The sequence below is a fragment of the Neophocaena asiaeorientalis genome, unplaced genomic scaffold (genome assembly GCF_003031525.2).
Source record: "Neophocaena asiaeorientalis asiaeorientalis breed wild unplaced genomic scaffold, Neophocaena_asiaeorientalis_V1.1 scaffold870, whole genome shotgun sequence".
NCBI lineage: Eukaryota > Metazoa > Chordata > Mammalia > Artiodactyla > Phocoenidae > Neophocaena > Neophocaena asiaeorientalis.
Window position 1 is genome coordinate 279,441 of NW_020175184.1, and position 19,190 is coordinate 298,630.

At 48.7% G+C, this 19,190-nt stretch overlaps 1 protein-coding gene across 1 annotated transcript in view; it reads right to left on the minus strand.

Moving 5' to 3' along the window:
• Nucleotides 1-14,457, minus strand: part of SRPX (sushi repeat containing protein X-linked) — a 100,183-nt gene extending 85,726 nt beyond the window's left edge. The window contains exons 1-4 of the mRNA XM_024764572.1: nucleotides 14,448-14,457; nucleotides 13,645-14,279; nucleotides 10,235-10,329; nucleotides 1,600-1,748 (exon numbers count right to left, since the gene is read on the minus strand). Coding sequence (XP_024620340.1) covers nucleotides 1,600-1,748; nucleotides 10,235-10,329; nucleotides 13,645-14,279; nucleotides 14,448-14,457 — 889 coding nt within the window. The remainder of the gene's footprint in view (nucleotides 1-1,599; nucleotides 1,749-10,234; nucleotides 10,330-13,644; nucleotides 14,280-14,447) is intronic.
• Nucleotides 14,458-19,190: the final 4,733 nt, after the last annotated feature.

Consider the following 19,190-nt stretch of genomic DNA (forward strand, 5'->3'; position numbering starts at 1 on the left):
AGGGACAGAGAGAATAGGAGACTGTAAAGAGGTAGAGAGAGAGGCCCAGCCGTCCCAGCCATTCGGGTCATCCCAGATGAAGTGCCAGACATGGGAGGGGAGCCATCTTGGATTTGCCAGCCCCATATGAGCTGGCCCGGCCAACATCACACTAAGCAGAGATGAACCATCCCCACTGAGCCCTGCCCAAACTGCAGAACCATGGACAAATAAATGGTGGTTGCTGCTTTAAGCCACTAAGTTTTAGGATGGTTTCTCACACAGCAATAGCTAACTGAAACACTCCTCAAGCTTCCTCGTAGAAGTCTGCCTTACAGTTCGCTTCCTAACCTAGACAGCTCTATTCAGCAGGCATCAATTCAGCAGAAGAAAGAACTCTGAATCTTGGGTGAAGTTCCAGCTGAGCCATTATTTGTGTGAATGCCCCCAGAAGACTCTAAGATAAGGTGCAGGTGGTTCATTTGGGAGGCAGTCACAATGACAGACTGGGGAAGAGAGGCAGGGAAGGGAGGAAACTCAATAAACATAGCGCTGGCTACCGTGGCTCCATCCTACTGGGGACTCTTCCTCCCTCTTTTGCATCCAAACCTCAGCTTTATGTAATTTCTTTCCCCATTAAGGCTACTCCTCCACTTTTAACTTTATTTCATCCAGGAAAAGAAAATAATAGTGGTAAGGTGGGGGACTGGTAAGAGAGTGACTGACCCCCGCCAGGCATGAGGTCTCAGAGATGTCCTTGCTTCTACAGCTGCTTCACCTGAGAGGATGCTCCATCCTCCATTCAAGCTCTTTTGCACAAGACCCTATAGGGACAACTTTAGGCAGAGTTGGTGGTACCCACCGTCCCCAGGCCCTCCGCCTTGAATTAGCAGAGACAATTAAGACAGCATGTGGCTTGTGCCATTTTAATTTTGGTCATATTTTACACGGCTAACAAAAAGAAAGTTAAAAGGATAACTTTTATAAATGAAGGCATTACTCTTGTCCAAGGGAAATTTTTTTTTTCCCAGTTTAGTCTCCTTCTGTTATTTAATTTTCGGCTCATCGTCTAAAGCTAGAAAAGAGGCAAAACAGGAAAAAGGCACCTAACTCTGTGGAGATCAGCACAAAGCAAAGGCCCTCAGCAAATGCCAACTCCGGTTCCCACCAAGGGCATTCCCGAAGCCCTGGAGGCTGACTGTTGGCATTCAACACAGTCAGAACCAAAAAAGGTCTAGCCTTTAAAGTAAAACCAGACAGCGGAACAAAAGCAACAGCGTATATGGTCTTCCAAAGGCTCAACTGTCCTCCACAGAGGTCAACTGAGACACAGTCAAAATCCAAGAAGGGAGCGAGGCTGCAGCGAGGCCTTCCTTCAGCAGAAGGTTCCTGATCGAGGCACTGGCTGAGGGAGACTCTGAGGCTGGATTCGAGCTCTCTCTTGCTCCATATTCACACTGGGAGGCCATCACATCACCTCTGTCTCCTGGCAAACGTGGTGCTTCTGCTTCTTTACAATTCTGCTCAGAAGGCGAAACCACATCGAGAAGCTGCCTCACCTCCATTTAAACAAAGACACAGAAAAGATCTGGGCAGCAGAACCCGGGGGATTCCTCTCACCTTCAAGCTCGAGCCTCACTGCCACTGGGATTTTCAAACTAAGTGACAGCACACCATTGACAAACTCTCTGACGGCAAAGAAATGAAAAGCGTTCACCTGCAGGTCCAAGGCTGTGACACCACTGGCCCTGATAGCAACGGAGAAAGTTCTAGAATGAAAGGGAGGGAGTTGAGCTCTGAGACGGAACGCACAGCTACCCTGGGCTAAGAGGCTCTGTCTGGGGACAAACCACCTCCTCAGATCTGAAAGCTTCCTGAGACTTTCCATGGACAGAAAGAGGGCCACTCACTGTGGGCAAGGGCACCAGCAAAAGCCACTTGGACCTCACTGACCTGGAAAGATGGCTTTGGGATTTGCACGAGGAAATTCTGCAGAAGAGGAAAGAAGAGTATTCTGAACGGAGACAATGTTTAGAGGAGGAGAGAAATACATCCCAATGGCTGCTCCCAGCTTTCTTCACCTTTTAATACACAAAACGTTGCAAAGAACACGTTTACAACAACCAAACGTTGGTAGCTTTCAACTGGAGGAAATTTCTTTTAACCAAGTAGGCACAGAACTGCCTAGCAGGCCAGAAGTGGGACAGATGGTGCTACCCAAAGATTTTTTTTTCGTTCTCTCCCCTCTTTATAGCCTGCAGTGCTCACTGCCACCAGTAAATGCTTCAGGCAATTCAATGTCATCTTCCCAAAGGACCTGTGCTGAAACCCGAAACACAGTTCCCTCTAAAATCAACAAATAAGAAACACTAGTCTATTAAGATGCTGTGAGAAAATAACTTGGAAATGTCCACACCAGTGGTTCTCACACTCGAGCGGGCATCAAAAGCACCTAGAGAGTTTGTTACAACACGGTTGCTGGCCTACCTTCCCCCAGGCCCAGCTTCTGATTCAACAGCTCTGGGGTGGGGCAAGAGAATTTATGCATCTATTAAGTTTGTAGGTACTGCTGTTGCCGGTGGTCTGAGGACCACGCTTTCAGATTCTGTGGTCCTTGTTATTTGTTCTCTCCCAGAGGGGAACAATTACGTTAGCATATCGATGACCCTGAGCCATCCTGCAGTAAAGAAACCTACGGAACTTATTTGCCATGCATTCTGCTGCCCATAGAACATCTATGAATCTCTCTGGGAAGCAGCGCTTCAAGGAAGCCACTTTGGGAAAATGTTCTACTAGGGATGGTCCTGACCAGCAGAAAGATCACAGGCTCCTGAAGGAACAGCCACCAGCAAGAGACAGATAGCCAAGTCAAAGCCTCAGCAGCGATCGGGGTAAGGGGCAGTGAAGGGCTTCAGGCCACACCATATAGCAGGACTGTGGCATGGCAGCAGGTCTGGAGAGCCCCGAGCCTGCGGTCCAGAAACCCATGCAGCATCCAGGACGTCTCAGGAGGTAGCCAAGGCCAGTCTGCCTACAGCTTTGGATCAGAACCCTAGGCCTTGGCCAAGAATTGGTGAGAATAAACAGGGTCCCAGTTTCTAGAGGCTATCAGGAGGTTACCAAGCCTCAAACAGAGAGAATGAAACACCCAGTTATCTGTCAGATAAATGTGTACAGGGCTAGTTATAGCATGCGGGCCTAGGCATCTTAAAAGACCCCCTGACTAAGGCCGAGACGAGTCCTGAGCTGAGCACCATGGTGAAGGCGCAGGAGCCACAAACACTTAGGGATCTTGTTAAAGGGAGGCTCTGATTTCATAGGTCTGGTTTCTACATGACTGTAGAGCTCCCAGGCCAAGCAGGTCTCAGTCTATACTCTGAGTAGCAAGGCCCTAATTAAGGGGTTGGCAAACTATTTCTGTCAAGAGCCAGAGAGTAGATACTTTCAGCTTTGCAGGCCATATGTTCTCTGTCACAACTGCTCAACTCAGCCACTTATCACCAAGTAGCCACAGACAACACCCAAACAAATGAGTGTGGCTGGGTTCCAGTGGCACTGATATCTAAATTTCAGATAACTGTCACGTGTTACGAAGTAGTCTCCTTTTGATTTTTTTCAACCATTTGAAAATTTTAACACCATTCTTAGCTCACTGGTCATATAAAACCAGGAGTTGGGGTGCTCTGTGGCTTGGCAAGACTTAGTTTGCAGACCCCTACCACAGATTGCTGCTCTCCCCACCCCAGGTCTGCCAAAGCAAGACACACAGGGGAGGGGGGATCAGGGAAACCTCATCTCACCAGACTCCCTGGGTAATCCCGATGAAGCCTGTCCAGATATTGGGTTGGCCCAAAAGTTCGTTTGGGTTATTCCATACCATCTTATGGAAAAACCCGAACAAACTTTTTGGCCAACCCAATATATTAGGCTATGACTTACAAACAAGAATAACTGAGAAATGGGCCAAAGCTCATAACTTGCTTTTTTTTTTTTAAGACTTCCCCATTGGTGTCATTCTCACCCATCCTCCAAGGGGCTGCCTTCTCCCTAAGCCCGGCGGCGTCGGTCTCTGGCACAAAGATGTGTTGCCCCTGTGTCTTTAAGGGTTGATCAGTTGCAGAAATTCTCAATCCCAGGACAGGGTTTTGCTAGAGAGGCAGGGACCGCCCTAATCACACTCGTGTGGCCTTTTTTTTTTTTTTTGCTCTGCGGGGGTCTCTCACTGTTGTGGCCTCTCCCGTTGCGGAGCACAGGCTCCGGACGCGCAGGCTCAGCGGCCATGGCTCACGGGCCCAGCCGCTCCGCGGCACGTGGGATCTTCCCGGACCGGGGCACGAACCCGTGTCCCCTGCATCGGCAGGCGGACTCTCAACCACTGCGCCACCTGGGAAGCCCTGTGTGGCCTTTCTTAAAGAGCTGCAGTTATTTCTAAGCTGCAGCTGAGCTGCTGGGCAAAGGCATGTGAGGACCCTGTTACCCATCACCGAAGATGTGCTTTGCTACTGCTGGCCGCACTCCAGGCAGGAGGACTTCAAAGGAGATGAAGTCGAGTGCACCCCGAAGAGTTGGGTTTGTTTTTGAGTTAGAAGAGGGAGCAGAAAACAAAAGTCTGTACACGCTTATCTCAGGAATGTCGGGGACTTAGGAAAGGAAGTCTAGAAGATGCCATGATGACGGCAAAGCCAAGGGAAGAAGGGAGAGAGGAGGGAGGACAGCTATTGGGCGGCCCTTATAAACAGGCCAGCCACTCCGTCTTGGCAAAGGGCTGAACTCACCCAGCGGACCAGTCCTTCTCAAATTTCACTGTGTATAAGAATCATCTGCGGGACCTTGTAGAAATGCATACGCTGATTCACTAGGTCTCGGGTGGGGCCTGAGCTTCTGACTTGCTTGCTAGGCTCCCAGGTGACCCAAGGATTCAAGCTTGCGAGGATGCCGCTGACACACAAGCACAGCTTTTTGTTTTGTTTTTCTTTTTAATAGAAGCAAGCTGTCAGAGCACATGGCGCCCATAGCTCTTTCCCACCTGGGGCTGAGCTACGGACACCCAGGGCTGCAGCACAGATGGGTGTCCAGGGAGTTGTCTACACCACAGCACCCACCATCACACCCGTCCAAAGAGCAGGCGGGGTCTCACACTTTAAGTCTTGAGTTCTGGGCCTGCCTCTCTATCCTCTTCCTACTCAGCACAAAGTCTGTCCCCTGACCAAGCCCTGTGCCCACGCATTACACGTGCCTAGACAAGGCATCTTTTTCTAATCCACCCAAAGGTACCTTATGGACTAGCCGTGCCCTGCAGCCAGCAGTGAGAGGGTAGCAGCACAGACACTGCTTTGTCACTCAAGCCTCGAGTGGATGCTGTTAATGAACTGAGCTTTCATGACATCACTTAACCAAAAAGACAGATAATCTCAAGAGCTGATAAAAATGTAGAGAAATCAAAACCATCACACACTGCTGGGGGGAATGTAAAAGGGTACAGTCACTTTGGAAAACAGACTGGCCGGTCCTCAAATGGCTAAACACAGAGTTACCATATGACCCAGCCATTCCACTCCTAAGGATCTACCCAAGAGAAATGAAAACATATGTCCACACAGAAACTTGTATATGAATATTCACTGCAGCATTACTCGTGATAACCCCAAAGTGGAAGCAACTCAAATGTCCGTCAACTGATGAACAGATAAAATGTGGTTTGTCCATACAATGGAATATAATTCAGCCATAAAAAAGGAGTCAAGTACTGATACCTGCTACAATATGGATCAATCTTAAAAACATTATGCTAAGCGAAAGAAGCCAGACACGAAAGGATACTGTGTGATTCCATTTATATGGAACGTTAAAAACAGGAAAATCTATAGAGCCAGAAAGTACTTCAGCAGTTGCCTAAGGCTACGGAGAGGGGGTGGGGAGCAATGGCTAAAGGGTGTGGAGTTTCTTTGGCGGGTAATGAAAATGTTCTAAAACTGTGATGGATACACAACTCTGAATATACTACAATTCACTGAAGTGGTTTAAATGGGGAAACAGCATGACATATCAGCTGGGGTGCTCAAAGCAAGTGGCATAGAGAGGGATCCTTTGGGACCTCGACAAGACGGGGCAAGGGCTAGCTCTGGGGCAGCAACTTCTCAGAACCCTGAGGAACACCCAAGCAGCCCCGGGCGTGAGACTCTGGGATTGCAGCCAAGTGTTGGTATGAACAACCACGCGGAAATACACCAGGGCGCGGCTCTGTGAGTGCCCGAGGTGCCACTGATCCTTGCCTGCCTATCCCCGGTGCCCGGCCCGATGCCTAATGTGTAGTGGCCGCTCAGAAACTGAACTCTGTCCCTGCCTGTGGAGGAAAGGGAATCCTGGAGTCGGGGGGCTGAGTTCTAAGGCCAGCTCTGCTTCTAACTCCCCGTGTGACCCCAGACAAATCCCTTCCACTCGCTGAACCTCAGAGACTCATCACTGAGACGTGGGGAGTTCCGTCTCGGGCGCCCTCCCAGACTGAGATGCCACATGAATTAGGTGGCCCATGCTGGGGAGTCTGGATGTGGATGAGAAGCTCCTGTGGGCATCTAGATAGAGCCCGAGACACCCATCAGCAGGTCAGTCCCGGTCAGAGGTGTGCTCCCTTGCAGATTTCACCGAGACCCACCGAGAGTCCCCCGGGGGCCAGGCTCCCTGCTCGGCCACAAGGGCACAGAATGAACAAGACCCCAGTGCCTGCCCACGTGGCTGAGGCCGTCGGGTCCGTGAGTAGCTCCTGGTGAAACAGTATGACCCTCCTCTTTGAAAAGCGGACTTCGAATCGAAGTGGAAACAGGATTTCAACCTCAGATATTTAAAGGAACCGGAGCCTTTGTGTGGCAAATGCTGAGTCAGTGGCAACAAGTCTGTCAGAGTTCCTAGAGGGAACGGCCACACTGGGGGCAGAGTCTGGAAGGCCGGGGACGTGGCCAGGCCACCGCTTCCTCACCCCTCCACCAGGGGCCTGCCAAAGCTCGGCTCAATTCTCGCTTGCCCCGTGGCCCTCATTTAACCAGTGTTTTGGAACATTCTTGAATCCCTGGGACTGGTAGGGTCATCAGCTCAGCCACCCACACAGCTAGCGGCAGGCCAGAGGCATTCAGCAGAGGGTCCTGGGCTGCGCTCGGTATGGAAGAGATAGATGCTCATCAGCCATAACTGGGCAGACGCTGCAAAGAGCCAGTGACAACAGGGGGAACAGCATGGAACCCATCACACAACAGGTCACTGTAAGAGCAGGGCAGAAGAAACAGGGCAACGATCTTTCAAGGCCAAGGCAGAAAGTCCACCCCCAAATTCTATATTTGGATCTATTACTCATAAAAAAAAAGCTTTAAAACCAATATACTCAATTTACAACACCAAACCACCATGTCCAAACCCATTTATCTTCTCCCTGGAGAACAACGTATAAAGAGGCATCCAGTATGAGCTAAGGATTACGGGGCAGTGAATCACTCAGCTCGGGAATGATGACTCCAGAAGTTTCTGAGGCTAGAGCGTGCCCATAAGACCCAGGTGCAACCAATTATCATCTGGGCAACTTGGGAGCTTAGCAAAGCTACCGGTGACTTTTCTCTCAAAGAAGCTTTATCCTTAAATCTTTTATCTGAAAAATCCTGCCCCCTCCCCCCAAAGTCCCTGGTGTTTCTAAGTCTCCTAGAAGATTGTCCTAGGGTGATTTGAAATTCAAGAGCCTCAGCAACTAACTATGCCCCAACTTGTTGCCTGTCCAGATGGATCTTTCGTTCAGAGTCCTGCAAATTGCCTCTGATACCTCGCATTTCTTTCTCTTTGGGGATTAGCAGCTTGGAAATTCTGGTTAAATCCTGCAGGGATATTGAAATAGAATGTGTTGATTCCCTGTCACAATTACCTCAATCATTCAACCAACCCACAAATATCCACTAAAGATCCTATGATTATGACTGTTTTGTTTGGTGTTGATTTTTAAATGAGGAGAATGGGAAGTTGTACCGCTGGTTATAATTCAGGAGGCCACCTGATCATTGGTTCAAAGCTCCCCTACTCTGGCAACTTTATCGTACTTTCTATGTTGACTTTTGTGCCCATTAAGTGCACATTCTCTCACAGAATTCACAGAAGTATCTGGTGAGGAGTGATGTTGAATTGGGATAGGGCCTTCTCCCCAGAAAAAGAACACCCACACAGATTTTTGTTTCCAATTTCAAAGTGTTCTTAGAGAAGGAAGCCCAGAGACACCCTGCATTAACCTTCCTTGGGCCTGTAGTTGTCACTGCCACTGGCATCGGCATTGCTCAACATCACTCTGCAATCTCCGGGCCCAGGGTTCCTGCGTGGCTCCTCTCTGTGCTTCACAGGGCTTGTCGACCCATCTGTGTTATAATATTTACCCCCATGGATAACCTGGTGTCTATTTCCCCACAAGACAGAAAGCTATTGACAGAAGGAATTCCCTACCTTTTTCATCCTAGTATCCCATGCACTCCATCCTTCCATGTCCACTTTAACAAGAAAGTCTCTGGATAGAGCCAAGGTTCCAAGAGAGAAGGCAGAATTCATATATCCAAGAGAAAGATCCAGGCTTAAAAGACGCCATAAACAATGGCCAATAAAAGCCGACAGTCAAGAAATTACACAAGCAAGAACTGAGGACTAATACAGCATTGTAAATCAACCATACTCCGATAAAAGTTAAAAAAAAAAAAAAAGAACTGAAGGGCTGGCTTGAGAAATTCCCTATGAACTGGAACCCAGGCAAGGCGATTATTCACACTGCTATTTGGAAATGAATCCTTAACCTGGGTATCGATCATAATTTGGCTGCTAGAATTTCAGACTACGTTACAACCTGGCAAGTCAACCTTCTTCTCGTGAAACTCAATCTTCACTTTCAATTACCCATTTGAGTTGCATTCTCTGAAAGGGGAATTGATGTAGCACACATATTTGCGTTGACTAAGGAAACCATTCAACCCCTTTGGAAGGGGCTCTAGCAAAGCGGCCAACAAAAATAATAAATGCAAACTCCGGCTTGTGGCTGCAGTGTCTCTCATCTTACAACCCCCAGCGGAGAAGGTTATTGCTCAAAGGGAGGGTGTTCACGGATTTAAAAGCAAACCTCTACAGCCAGCAAGGCATCGTCCCTGTGTATGTAGGTTCATGGTGGCACAAGCCCTGTTTACCTGCACGCGTGTTCTCAGCTCTTCTGGCCAATGGTCTGTCACCCGAGTTGCAGGGAACTATTAACTCGATAAGTACAAATATCCACTTGGCTCCAGGGTCTTGGCTAGGCACCGTGGGAAATACAGAGGGGTAAGACAGAGCAGTGCCCTTCCTTCATGAGCTCAGAATCTACAAGTGTAAAGGAATGCATAGCTCATTGCAAGGTATGGCATGTATGATAAATATCACAAGAGAGATATGAAACACCATGGGTGTTTAAAGGAAGGCAGAAGCTTCCCAATCAAAGGATCAAGTAAAAGTTTCATCGAACTGGGGGGTGTCGCTGGACAATGGGCAGAATTTAGACACACATGTGGCTGCGGGGAAGCATTCCAGGTGCAGAAAGCAGTAATCACCAAAAAGAGGGAAAATGGGACTCCAGGTCTATAAAAACAGGTAGTCTACTTTAGCCAGATTTTAGGAAGCCAGGAGAGAAGGACTGGAAAATTAGGCTGTGGGCAGCTGGCCTGTTTTTTTTTAATAAATTTATTTATTTATTTAATTTTTGGCTGTGTTGGGTCTTCGTTGCTGCGCACGGGCTTTCTCTAGTTGCGGTGAGTGGGGGCTACTCTTTGTTGTGGTGTGCGGGCTTCTCATTGCCGTGGCTTCTCTTGTTGCGGAGCACAGGCTCTAGGCGCGCGGGCTTCAGTAGTTGCGGCATGTGGGCTCAGTAGTTGTGGCTCGTGGGCTCTAGAGCGCAGGCTCAGTAGTTGTGGTGCACGGGCTTAGTTGCTCCGCGGCATGTGGGATCTTCCCGGACCGGGGCTCGAACCCGTGTCCCCTGCATTGGCAGGCGGATTCTTAACCACTGCACCACCAGGTAAGTCCTGCTCTATGTTTTTCCGTAGGAGAGCAATGTGATCAAAACAGTACTAACGTTGCCTCAATTTTAAAAATTAGAAATAAAATGTTTAAAGAAACCAGTACTGAAGTAAAACTGTACTTAAAAGAGCAGTATCTGGCCATAAAAAGTAGAATGAGTTGCTATAAGAGAGACTAAAAGTGAGAATGTTATAGAAATCACCGAAAAGCAAAGGGCAATATTTCAATTATGGTGTGAGGAAGGTCTGAAGACGGTGCTTTAGCGATGGTTTCTGGTGTCTCTTTCAGCTCACAAATCTGGGAAATGAGAAACAGTAATAGCAGGATATTGTATGAAAGTGTTATCAATAAGAAAATGCCAGTTGAAAATGCCCTGCTCTCCCCAGCATTTTCCTTTTTAATGCAGAGGAATTTTGTCAGCTGATTACATGTTTTAAACCCAAATAGAAATATCTAGCCTAACCTGCTCCTCATGTGACTTTAATTGTATATCCTGAGCCAGGTGTTCAGTTCCTAATACTTATCTCCAAATGTGGCATTTTAAAAGACTGCTTTGGCTGGTGTGCTCTGGTTTGGCTTTTAGCCAACCCCACTCGGTTTTCCTGGCTGGTGAAACCACACTACTTTACCAGTTTTCTCCAGGCATCAGATTCATGGAGCCTTTCTTAGTTGGCCATGGCGTTCATTCTCCATCTTCAGCCTTGCTTGCAGAAGGAGGTGCAGTGAACCTCCAAAATCTCAGATGTAAATGAGGCTTCAAGAGTTCAGGGCTTCCCTGGTGGTGCAGGGGACACAGGTTCAAGTCCTGGTCCGGGAAGATCCTACATGCCGCGGAGCAACTAAGCCCGTGCGCCACAACTACTGAGCCTGCACTCTACAGCCCGCGAGCCACAACTACTGAGCCCACGTGCCACAAGTACTGAAGCCCGCACGCCTAGAGCCTGTGCTCCACAACAAGAGAAGCCACTGCAATGAGAAATCCGCACACTGCAACGAAGAGTAGCCCCCGCTCGCCACAACTAGAGAAAGCCCTCGCGCAGCAACGAAGACCCAAGGCAGCCAAAAATAAATAAATAAATAAAAAGAGTTCATTTAAGAACATAATAAAACGGAAATGCAAAGCAAAACCACAATGAGACAGCGCCTCACACCTGTCAGAATGGCTATTATCCGAAAGACAAGAAACAGCAAGTGTTGGCAAGAATGCGGAAAAAAGGCAACCCTTGTGCACTGTCGGTGGGAATGTAAATTGGTGCAGCCACTATGGAAAACAGTATGGAGGTTCCTCAAAAAACTAAAAATACAGCTACCATATGATCCAGCAATCCCTCCTCTAGGTATTTATCCAAAAGAAATGAAAACAGGATCTCAAAGCGGTATCTGCATCCCCATGTTTATTGTAACGTTATTCACGAGAGCCCAGTTATGGAAACAGTCTAAGTGTCCATGAACCGATGAATGGATAAAGAAGATGTGGTATACACATACAACGGAATATTATCCAGCCATAAAAAAAGAATGGAACGTTGCCATTTGTGACAACATGGATGCACCTAGAGGGCATTATGCTAAGTGAAATAAGTCAGAGAAGGACAAATACCGTATGATCTCGCTTAATATATTGTGGAATCTAAAAAATGAAACAAACAAGCAAAACCTAAGCTCAAAGATACAGAGAACAGACTGGTGGTTGCCAGAGGGGTGGGGGAGTGGGGAGTGGGCGAAATGGGTGAAGGGGATCAAAATGTACAAACTTCCAGCTTTAAAATAAATAAGTCATGGGATGTAATGTACAGCATAGTAACTATCGTTAATAATACTGTATTGAGAGCAGATCTTAAAAGTCATCCCAAGAAAAAAGAATTTTGTAACTATGTACAGTGATCGATAGTAACTAGACTTATTGTGGTCATCATTGTGCAGTGCATACAAATATCGAATCACTATGTTATACACGGGAAACTAATGTGTTATATGTCAATTATACCTCAATAAAAGCAAAACCAAAGAACAGAGTAAGAATACTATCTTATAGGCATACAAACGCAATCCAACACAGACAACTTTGCTATGACTTTTCCATACATTTCATGTGGGTTTTTATAGACACTGCGTCTTTGCTAGGCCGCAAAGAATAAATCAGAGAGCCAGAAAAGCTGCATCAGATTCAAAGATGGAAGAACTCCAGAGACCTTCTAGAAGTGGGAATGGGAATGATTTACTCTCTCTCTGACAGATTTGCTATTAAATCTCAGATGTTTATATAAGTGGGGGAGGGGAGATGCCGATGGGGCCCTAGATTCCCATCTCCCTCTTTCAGAGGTTCCTGCTTCCAGGCCTCTTACCAGAGACACAATGTCCACTCGCTGAGAGACTGCCTCTGAAATGATCTTCAAAATCTCTCTGTCACCCAGCACTTAGGGTGAACTCAGCTGACATGATTCGCCTCAGGACCCACAGGCCTAGAGAGTCTCCCCCCACCAGCCTTCCGAAACCTCTGGCTTGGACTGAAACATCCTCCGTTGGAATCAACAGCCCTAGCAGAGCACATTTCCTGAAAGACCCCATTGGGATGTGCCAACTTGGGGGAAGCCTGCAGGCTGGTGCCAGAGGGAGCTGGGCCAGCCAGGGCCAGTTCCCAAAAGTAGTGAGCGCCCAAGCTGGAAATCCACGATTCTGTGGGTGGCTGGGTCCTGGCAGCAAGCTATGCTGTATAAGGGTAGAAGCTGAGGGAAGGAGAGCAGAGGGCAGGGTGAGGGAGGGGAGGAAGGTCAAATGGAAAGAGAGAAGAGGCCCCTTGACTGAGGAAGGCTCTGCCAGACAGATGTACAGGCGGCTTAGAGACGCCTCCCAGTTCAGCAGGAAAGGCTGCTTCTAGCTTCTCAACTTCTCCCCCTGCACCCTGTCCAGTACTGGCTTCCCCCTCCCCTCTACCTTCATATTAACCCGACTCCTGCTTGGGGGGTGGGGGCACTAACCTGCCCGGGAAACAGGGGGCTGGCACTTGCCTGGCACAGAGGATAAAGTCTCCTTTCCACTTTGCCCTGAATCAGTTCCTACCAAAAAGCTTAGCACTTACAGCAGTTCAAAACGCAAATGTTCCTGTGTATCACTTTACACGTTTGATTCATTCATTCATAAGGGGATGTGCAAGGAATTTCCAGCAGCCATCCCTACATCTCCCAAGCATGCTATCTGGGAACCCTCCCCCCTCCATCCTTCACCCAGAACTCGGTAGGTTCGTTTCTCAGACCCCAGACTTAAACCACCCACAGTGTTGAAAGTAAAGCCAGATATTTGCCCGCCACGTCACCCACTTTCCCATTAACACTAAACTAAAATGTGTCCATGGATTTCCTCTCCGGGGCGACAGGGGTGCATCCATGTTCCCCAGCTCCCCCGAAGCTCTTTGCTATCTTAAGACTCTCCGATGAGGGAGTCAGCTGGAGCTTTTTAAAGGGCATCTCCAAAGAAGGTTTTGTCCACACCAGAAGAGTCCTAATAAGTACCAGGGTCCCCTTAGATGCTACAGACCACGCCCCCCAGCAACAAGAAGCCACACCCCCTGTCTAGCAGAGCCCGCGTGTGTAGTCCTCTTTCCCTGGGGCTAACCAAGCGCCTGCCACATGTCACCGCTCTCAGCTGGCACCTCTCTCCCGGAGGTGCAGACTTTCTCGGAATCCCCAGCAGGGGGGGTTGGGGGATGCGGGAGAGGCTCCGCCCGGGCCTTCCACGAGAGTCTTTTACTGTGGCTCGTGCCCTGCAGCCCCAAGGGGTGGCCTGGGGCCTCGAGTGGGAGGCGGTAGGGGCTCCTTCCAGGATGAGCTGCCAGCCACCTGGTCCCTGGACGCAGGCAACTGTGTGAGAGGCAAAACTCCGGCGGGGTGAGAAAGTAACCCGCGGCCAAACTTCTCCTGGTCGCCTCCAGCGCCAACGGGGGTTTGATTGGTCCCCCTGGAACCCCAGGCGCAGAGGGTCCTCCAGCTCACGGCGCCCGGCGACGGGATGACAGTCGGCTCTCCCCTCCTGGTGCCCGGACGCGAACGCTTCTTCTGGAAGCGGGGCTGACACTCCCGCACCCGCTCTGGGGGCCTGAGCGCGCCAGGGGCGTGCCCTAGCAAACCAGATTATCCTAAAATATCTTTCTGTTCCCCGATTGCGCGCCCTTTCACCACGAATACACACACTGGTGGCCCAAACACCTCCCAGATCCGGGGCCCCTACCACAAGGTCATCTGTGCAGAAAGCTACGTGAGTCACACGGAAAGAGAAGGGATAACCGAGGGGGTCCAAGAACGGCCCACCGCGGCAGGTTATTATCGCCAAGTTCGCGGGTTTGACCCTTCGGACCACGCCCCAAGTTCGGCGTCATTATGCCCATCCTATCCAAGAAGGAACGACGCTTAGAAACTTGCCCAGGTTCATGGTTACGGGCAGAGCGGGGATTTGAACTTAGGTGTGTGGCTCTGCCGGCGCCAACGTCCTTGCTACGGCTTTTTGGTTTCTCTTTTGCAAGGGAATGAATCAAGAGTTCGTGCCGGCTGCACTGCAGTTTGGGATGGGGCTTGAAGTACTCTTTCTAGGGTCGGCTGATGGACGAGCACAAGGCCCAGAAAGTTCCCCGTCTCACCCACAGCCTCGGGAATCCAGCTGTTGTAGTTTACTGCAACCAGATTTCCCCATTTCCTGGATTGTTCGCAATCACTCCTAGGACACCACGATCAGCCTGGAGCCTCCACCCTGTGGCTTGGCGTCAGGATAGGGTTTCTAGGTGCCTGCAGGACGGATCAGGTTTCTTCTTCGAGGCTTTCTCAATTATTTATTTATTTATTTATTTTTTTTGGTAAACCCCTAAGGCAGGACCTCGCCCCTTTCCTGACCGAAGGAGATCTTAGCTAAGGCAGATTCCAACTAGGGCTGCTGCATTTGGTCGTGTAGTATGGGCACTGCACGATGGCCCCGGAGGAAGGGGCAAGTGGGTGCCAAAATCCAGCTGCCTCTGGGGTCACAAGAAGCCTGTGCCTTGGCAGAGGCCATGTTCGTTGTGGAAGGGCAGCTTTCTCCTCGCCTCAGCAGTCTGGTCTGTTAGCTAGGCTAAGGGCCTTGGGAAAATCCACCCAGAGGTTTTCGATTTTTTTTTTTAATCTAGATGGTGTGCTCTTTTCCCAATTCTCACAAAAACCTCTGCCTTGAACTTCCATCTTATCCCCCCCAGTGCCTGGGGAGCTTCTCTCCATCTCCTGCGGGTTTCTCCACTACTGCTACCTCTTCAAGGATCCAACAACCCCTCAATAACCCTCTAATCACAGGACAATGAGGGAGGTCAGGCTCTTCTGTGGCCTCCATCACACCAGACTCTCCAGGGAGTGGTTCTCAATCCTGTGCACACACAAGAGTAACCTGGGGGAGCCTTAGAGAAATACCCTATCTGGACTCGACCCCAGAGCAATGAAACTAGAATCTTTAGGGATGTGGCCTGGCGTTTGAGCAGATGGATTAATGTTGTGCCTCCATGCTCAGTGGTGCAGGTTTTACGACGGGATAAATTCTAGGCCAGTGTTCCTCAACCCAGGCACTGTTGACATTTGGGGCTGGATTCGTGGTTGGGGAGGGCGGCTGCTCTGTGTGCTGAAGGATGTTTAGCTGCATTCCTGGCCTCTATGCCCCAGAGAGCAAGTAGCAAGCCCTCGTTTTACTCAGTTGTAACAACCAAAACATGTCTCCAGAAGCTGCCGGATGTCCTCTGGCAGAAAAATTGGCCCCAGTCGAGGACCACTGCTGTAGGCCCATGAGTAAAAGTTAATGGGCACCCCAAATTCTAGGTCCGGGTTGGTTTGTCCAGTGGCCTTCCTTTCCTATATCATCTCTGAAGCAAGCTTTGCTCACAAAACGCGGCACACATTCTATTATTGGGCTGACAAGGAACACCTGGCTCTCTCCTAGCCCCTGAATCCGGCTGAATTACAAGCAACACCACATTCGATGTTAGGAGTTGCTTTCTTTGCTACTTTAGAGCAAATTCCAATCAGATTTAGAATAATAATTATAATAATAGTTATAATAACTATTTTTATTTATTATAATAATTATTATTACCAGGCCTCTCTGGTAGAAGGGATGAGGGCAGAGGGAAGCTTAGAAGAGATTATCCATCCATCCCACAATATCTTGGTAGACAAGAGGATGGTTGAGTAGATTCGTAATCTACCAAACAACTGAACCCAGAAGATGGGGTAATGAGTGGATGGAAACAGGAAGAGAAGCCACTCAGGGAGGGCCACAGACCTCTGATCTCTTCCTGTCCTGCTGGTCCTAACTACTAATGAATTGGGAAAAGATGCTGTTGGCATGAGACACAAAGATAGGCAAGAAATATGTTCCAAGCATCTCTATAGGCATAAATACGATGCCCTACATTAGATCTCAAAATCCAACCGCACAGATGCAGAGTATGGGAAACGTGGCTTCTCAGTAGTACCTACCATACTTAGTTGCCTACAGGCTACGACAGACTTCCCAGGCACCTCAGGGCGCTGCTGACAGTGCCTGTTCTGTCCTCTGAAGCATTCCAAGCGCTGGGCAAAGCGCCGAAGGTGAGAAGGGAACACAGCCCTCAAGGTCTGGCACGGGTGTGTGTGGGGCATGTGTCTTTCCACCGTGTACAGTGTGGAGGAGGCTGGATTAAACAGCACAGCCTTTGCCCCTGACTCAGAGCAGAATGACCCACAGTGGAGAAGGAAGGAAAAGGAGTCCCAGGATTCCCCGCCCCTCCACTTTCTTCCTTGAACTTGTAGACTCCGAGAAGCCATTGAAGGAGAACCTGGCAGCCCCCTACCTACTGCAGGCGAGAGATTTCCTGAGCACGTCAGTCAAGGCCCTTCCCTCCATGTGCCGCTGCCATCTTCCCACACCTCTTCATCCCCCCACCCTCGCAAACCAGTTCTTCTCTTCCCACACCCCTCCAGAGTAAAGGACCGGAAGTTTAAGGGGAACATTGGTGGCTCACTGTACCTTGGGAAATGGTTGGCAGTAGAATAAAAGTAGAGGAGACACTCAGGAGTGATGCAACCTAAGACAGTGCTTCTCAAGCTATCTGTGGCGAAGGACTGTTTTTCAAAATTTCCCAGTCCGAGCCTGGGATTAGCAGATGCAAACTATTATATATAGGATCTGACCTCAGTCTACTGGAATCATGCTAAATGAATGCCAGAAGGGTAGGGTGAATTGGGCTGGTACTTTTGCTCTGGTATCTGTTAAAAATCTAGATCCGAGAGGGTTAAGGTAAGAGTGCTCAAGATCAAGATGAAAAAAAGCTAATGGCAGTCCAAGAATGGTATCTGTTTACAATCCCCTGGCTTAAAGAGATTTCTCCCCTTTCTAGAATAAATATTCAGAATGAAACAACACAAGCTCTAAGGGATGAAAAAATTCTGCAGCATTAAGGGAAAGGGAATGCTTTGACTCTAAAGATTCAAAGGAAAAACACCTTGTTTGTGAAAATAATCAGCTACAGAAAAGGGAAAGCAGTTTTAGAAAATATCTCTTTGGTGTATTCAGTAAAAGATTCAAGAAGAATGCTTTTATAAAGTAGCAATAGGGGGTCACACAGAGAATTGAGAAATGTAAGAATGCAGAGATTCAAAAATGAAATTAATGCCTTTCAGTTTCAGTGGCCAGGCTTGGAAGTGATCATTCCTGTCCTGACAACAAGATAAAGCTGGGCAAACAGAAAAATCCATGACTTTTCTCAGACTCAACAAGGAACTGAGTTTTCAGGGCAAATCACCACCCATCACTATCTGGAAAGACAGGCATATCCAGACAGCCGCAGCTGAGATCTGCTTACCTGGAGCAGAAGATGTGCGGGAGCCATACATTGGTAGGAACACTGAAATGGCAATTTAGAAAGATTGCTGAGGACTGAGTGCGGACTAATAGGGAGAGTGAGAAACTCCCGGGGGCTGAAGTCATAGAGACTCCCACACTGCTGTAGGCTTTAACTCCAAGAACCCTACCAGGTTTTCATGGTGAAGGTCCAAGAAAGCCCCCTCCTGCTCTGGCAGGGAGAGGGGAAGGGGAATCCTCCTGAAATATGCTCAGAGACTTCTCCAGAGAAAAGGGTTTACCAGAGCCTTATCTCACCTCTGAGAAGGGCTTGGTGACGAATTTCCAGAAAAACATCATTTGAGGAACTGCTCATATGGTTTTGGAGGGATCTGCCGACCACAGATACTCCAAATCTCCGTCATAGGTGTGGTTCCATCAATCAGGCTGAGTCAGTAGAACTTGAGCCCCAGGCCACTGTAATTAGAGGGGTAAGTACAGGTCTCAGGCTGGCCAATCAGAGGCTCGCTCAGCGACAATTTTTTTTTTTTTAAATACAGCAGGTTCGCTCAGAGACTTTTAAAACAAAGCCCGGTTGAAAGAATTCCTCTTATTTTCCTCTTTGGTTAGACATTGTATGAATGTGACCTAAGAAATGCTAGTTTTGAGTGGGGCTCAGAACAAGAGAAGACCCTGTCATATGTCTGGGCCACTTTGTAAGCTGCTCTGTCAGTTGGGCCATGTGACCCAGGAGATGTACTGGTGCGCAGTTTGAAGTCTTTGGCAAGCCCCTCTAGGTGAAGCAAGATCCGACCCTTAAAACTTTGCAGCAAATCCCTGCCATCCTTGGTGGATAACTACGACCCTTTTCAGAATCAACTTTTGGCTTTTTGTTACTGGGCCTTCCTAGAGATGAAATGCTTAACTGTGGACCACCAAGTTACCATGTAGCCTGAGCCACTCATCTTGAACTAGTGTTGTCCAACTAGCCAAGCCATACAGCTGGGTATTCATAGCAGCACTCCACCATCAAATGGAAGTGATACATAGGTAATCAGGCTCGTGCAGGCCTGGAAGGCATAAGTTGCATTAGGAAGTGGCCCATATACTTATGGCCCCTACTTCTGCTACATTACCTTCTGTGTTCCAGCCCCCATCTCTGGCCTGGTGGAGCGTTCCCAATGGCCAGTTGACCGAGGAAGAAAAACCTCAGATAGTTCTGCCTGGCATGTAGGTACTGCCTTAAAGTGGAGTATGGCAGCACTGCCGCCCTACTCTCTCACAGCCCTAAAGAACAGCAGTGAGGGGGAATCCTCCCAGTAGGCAGGATTATG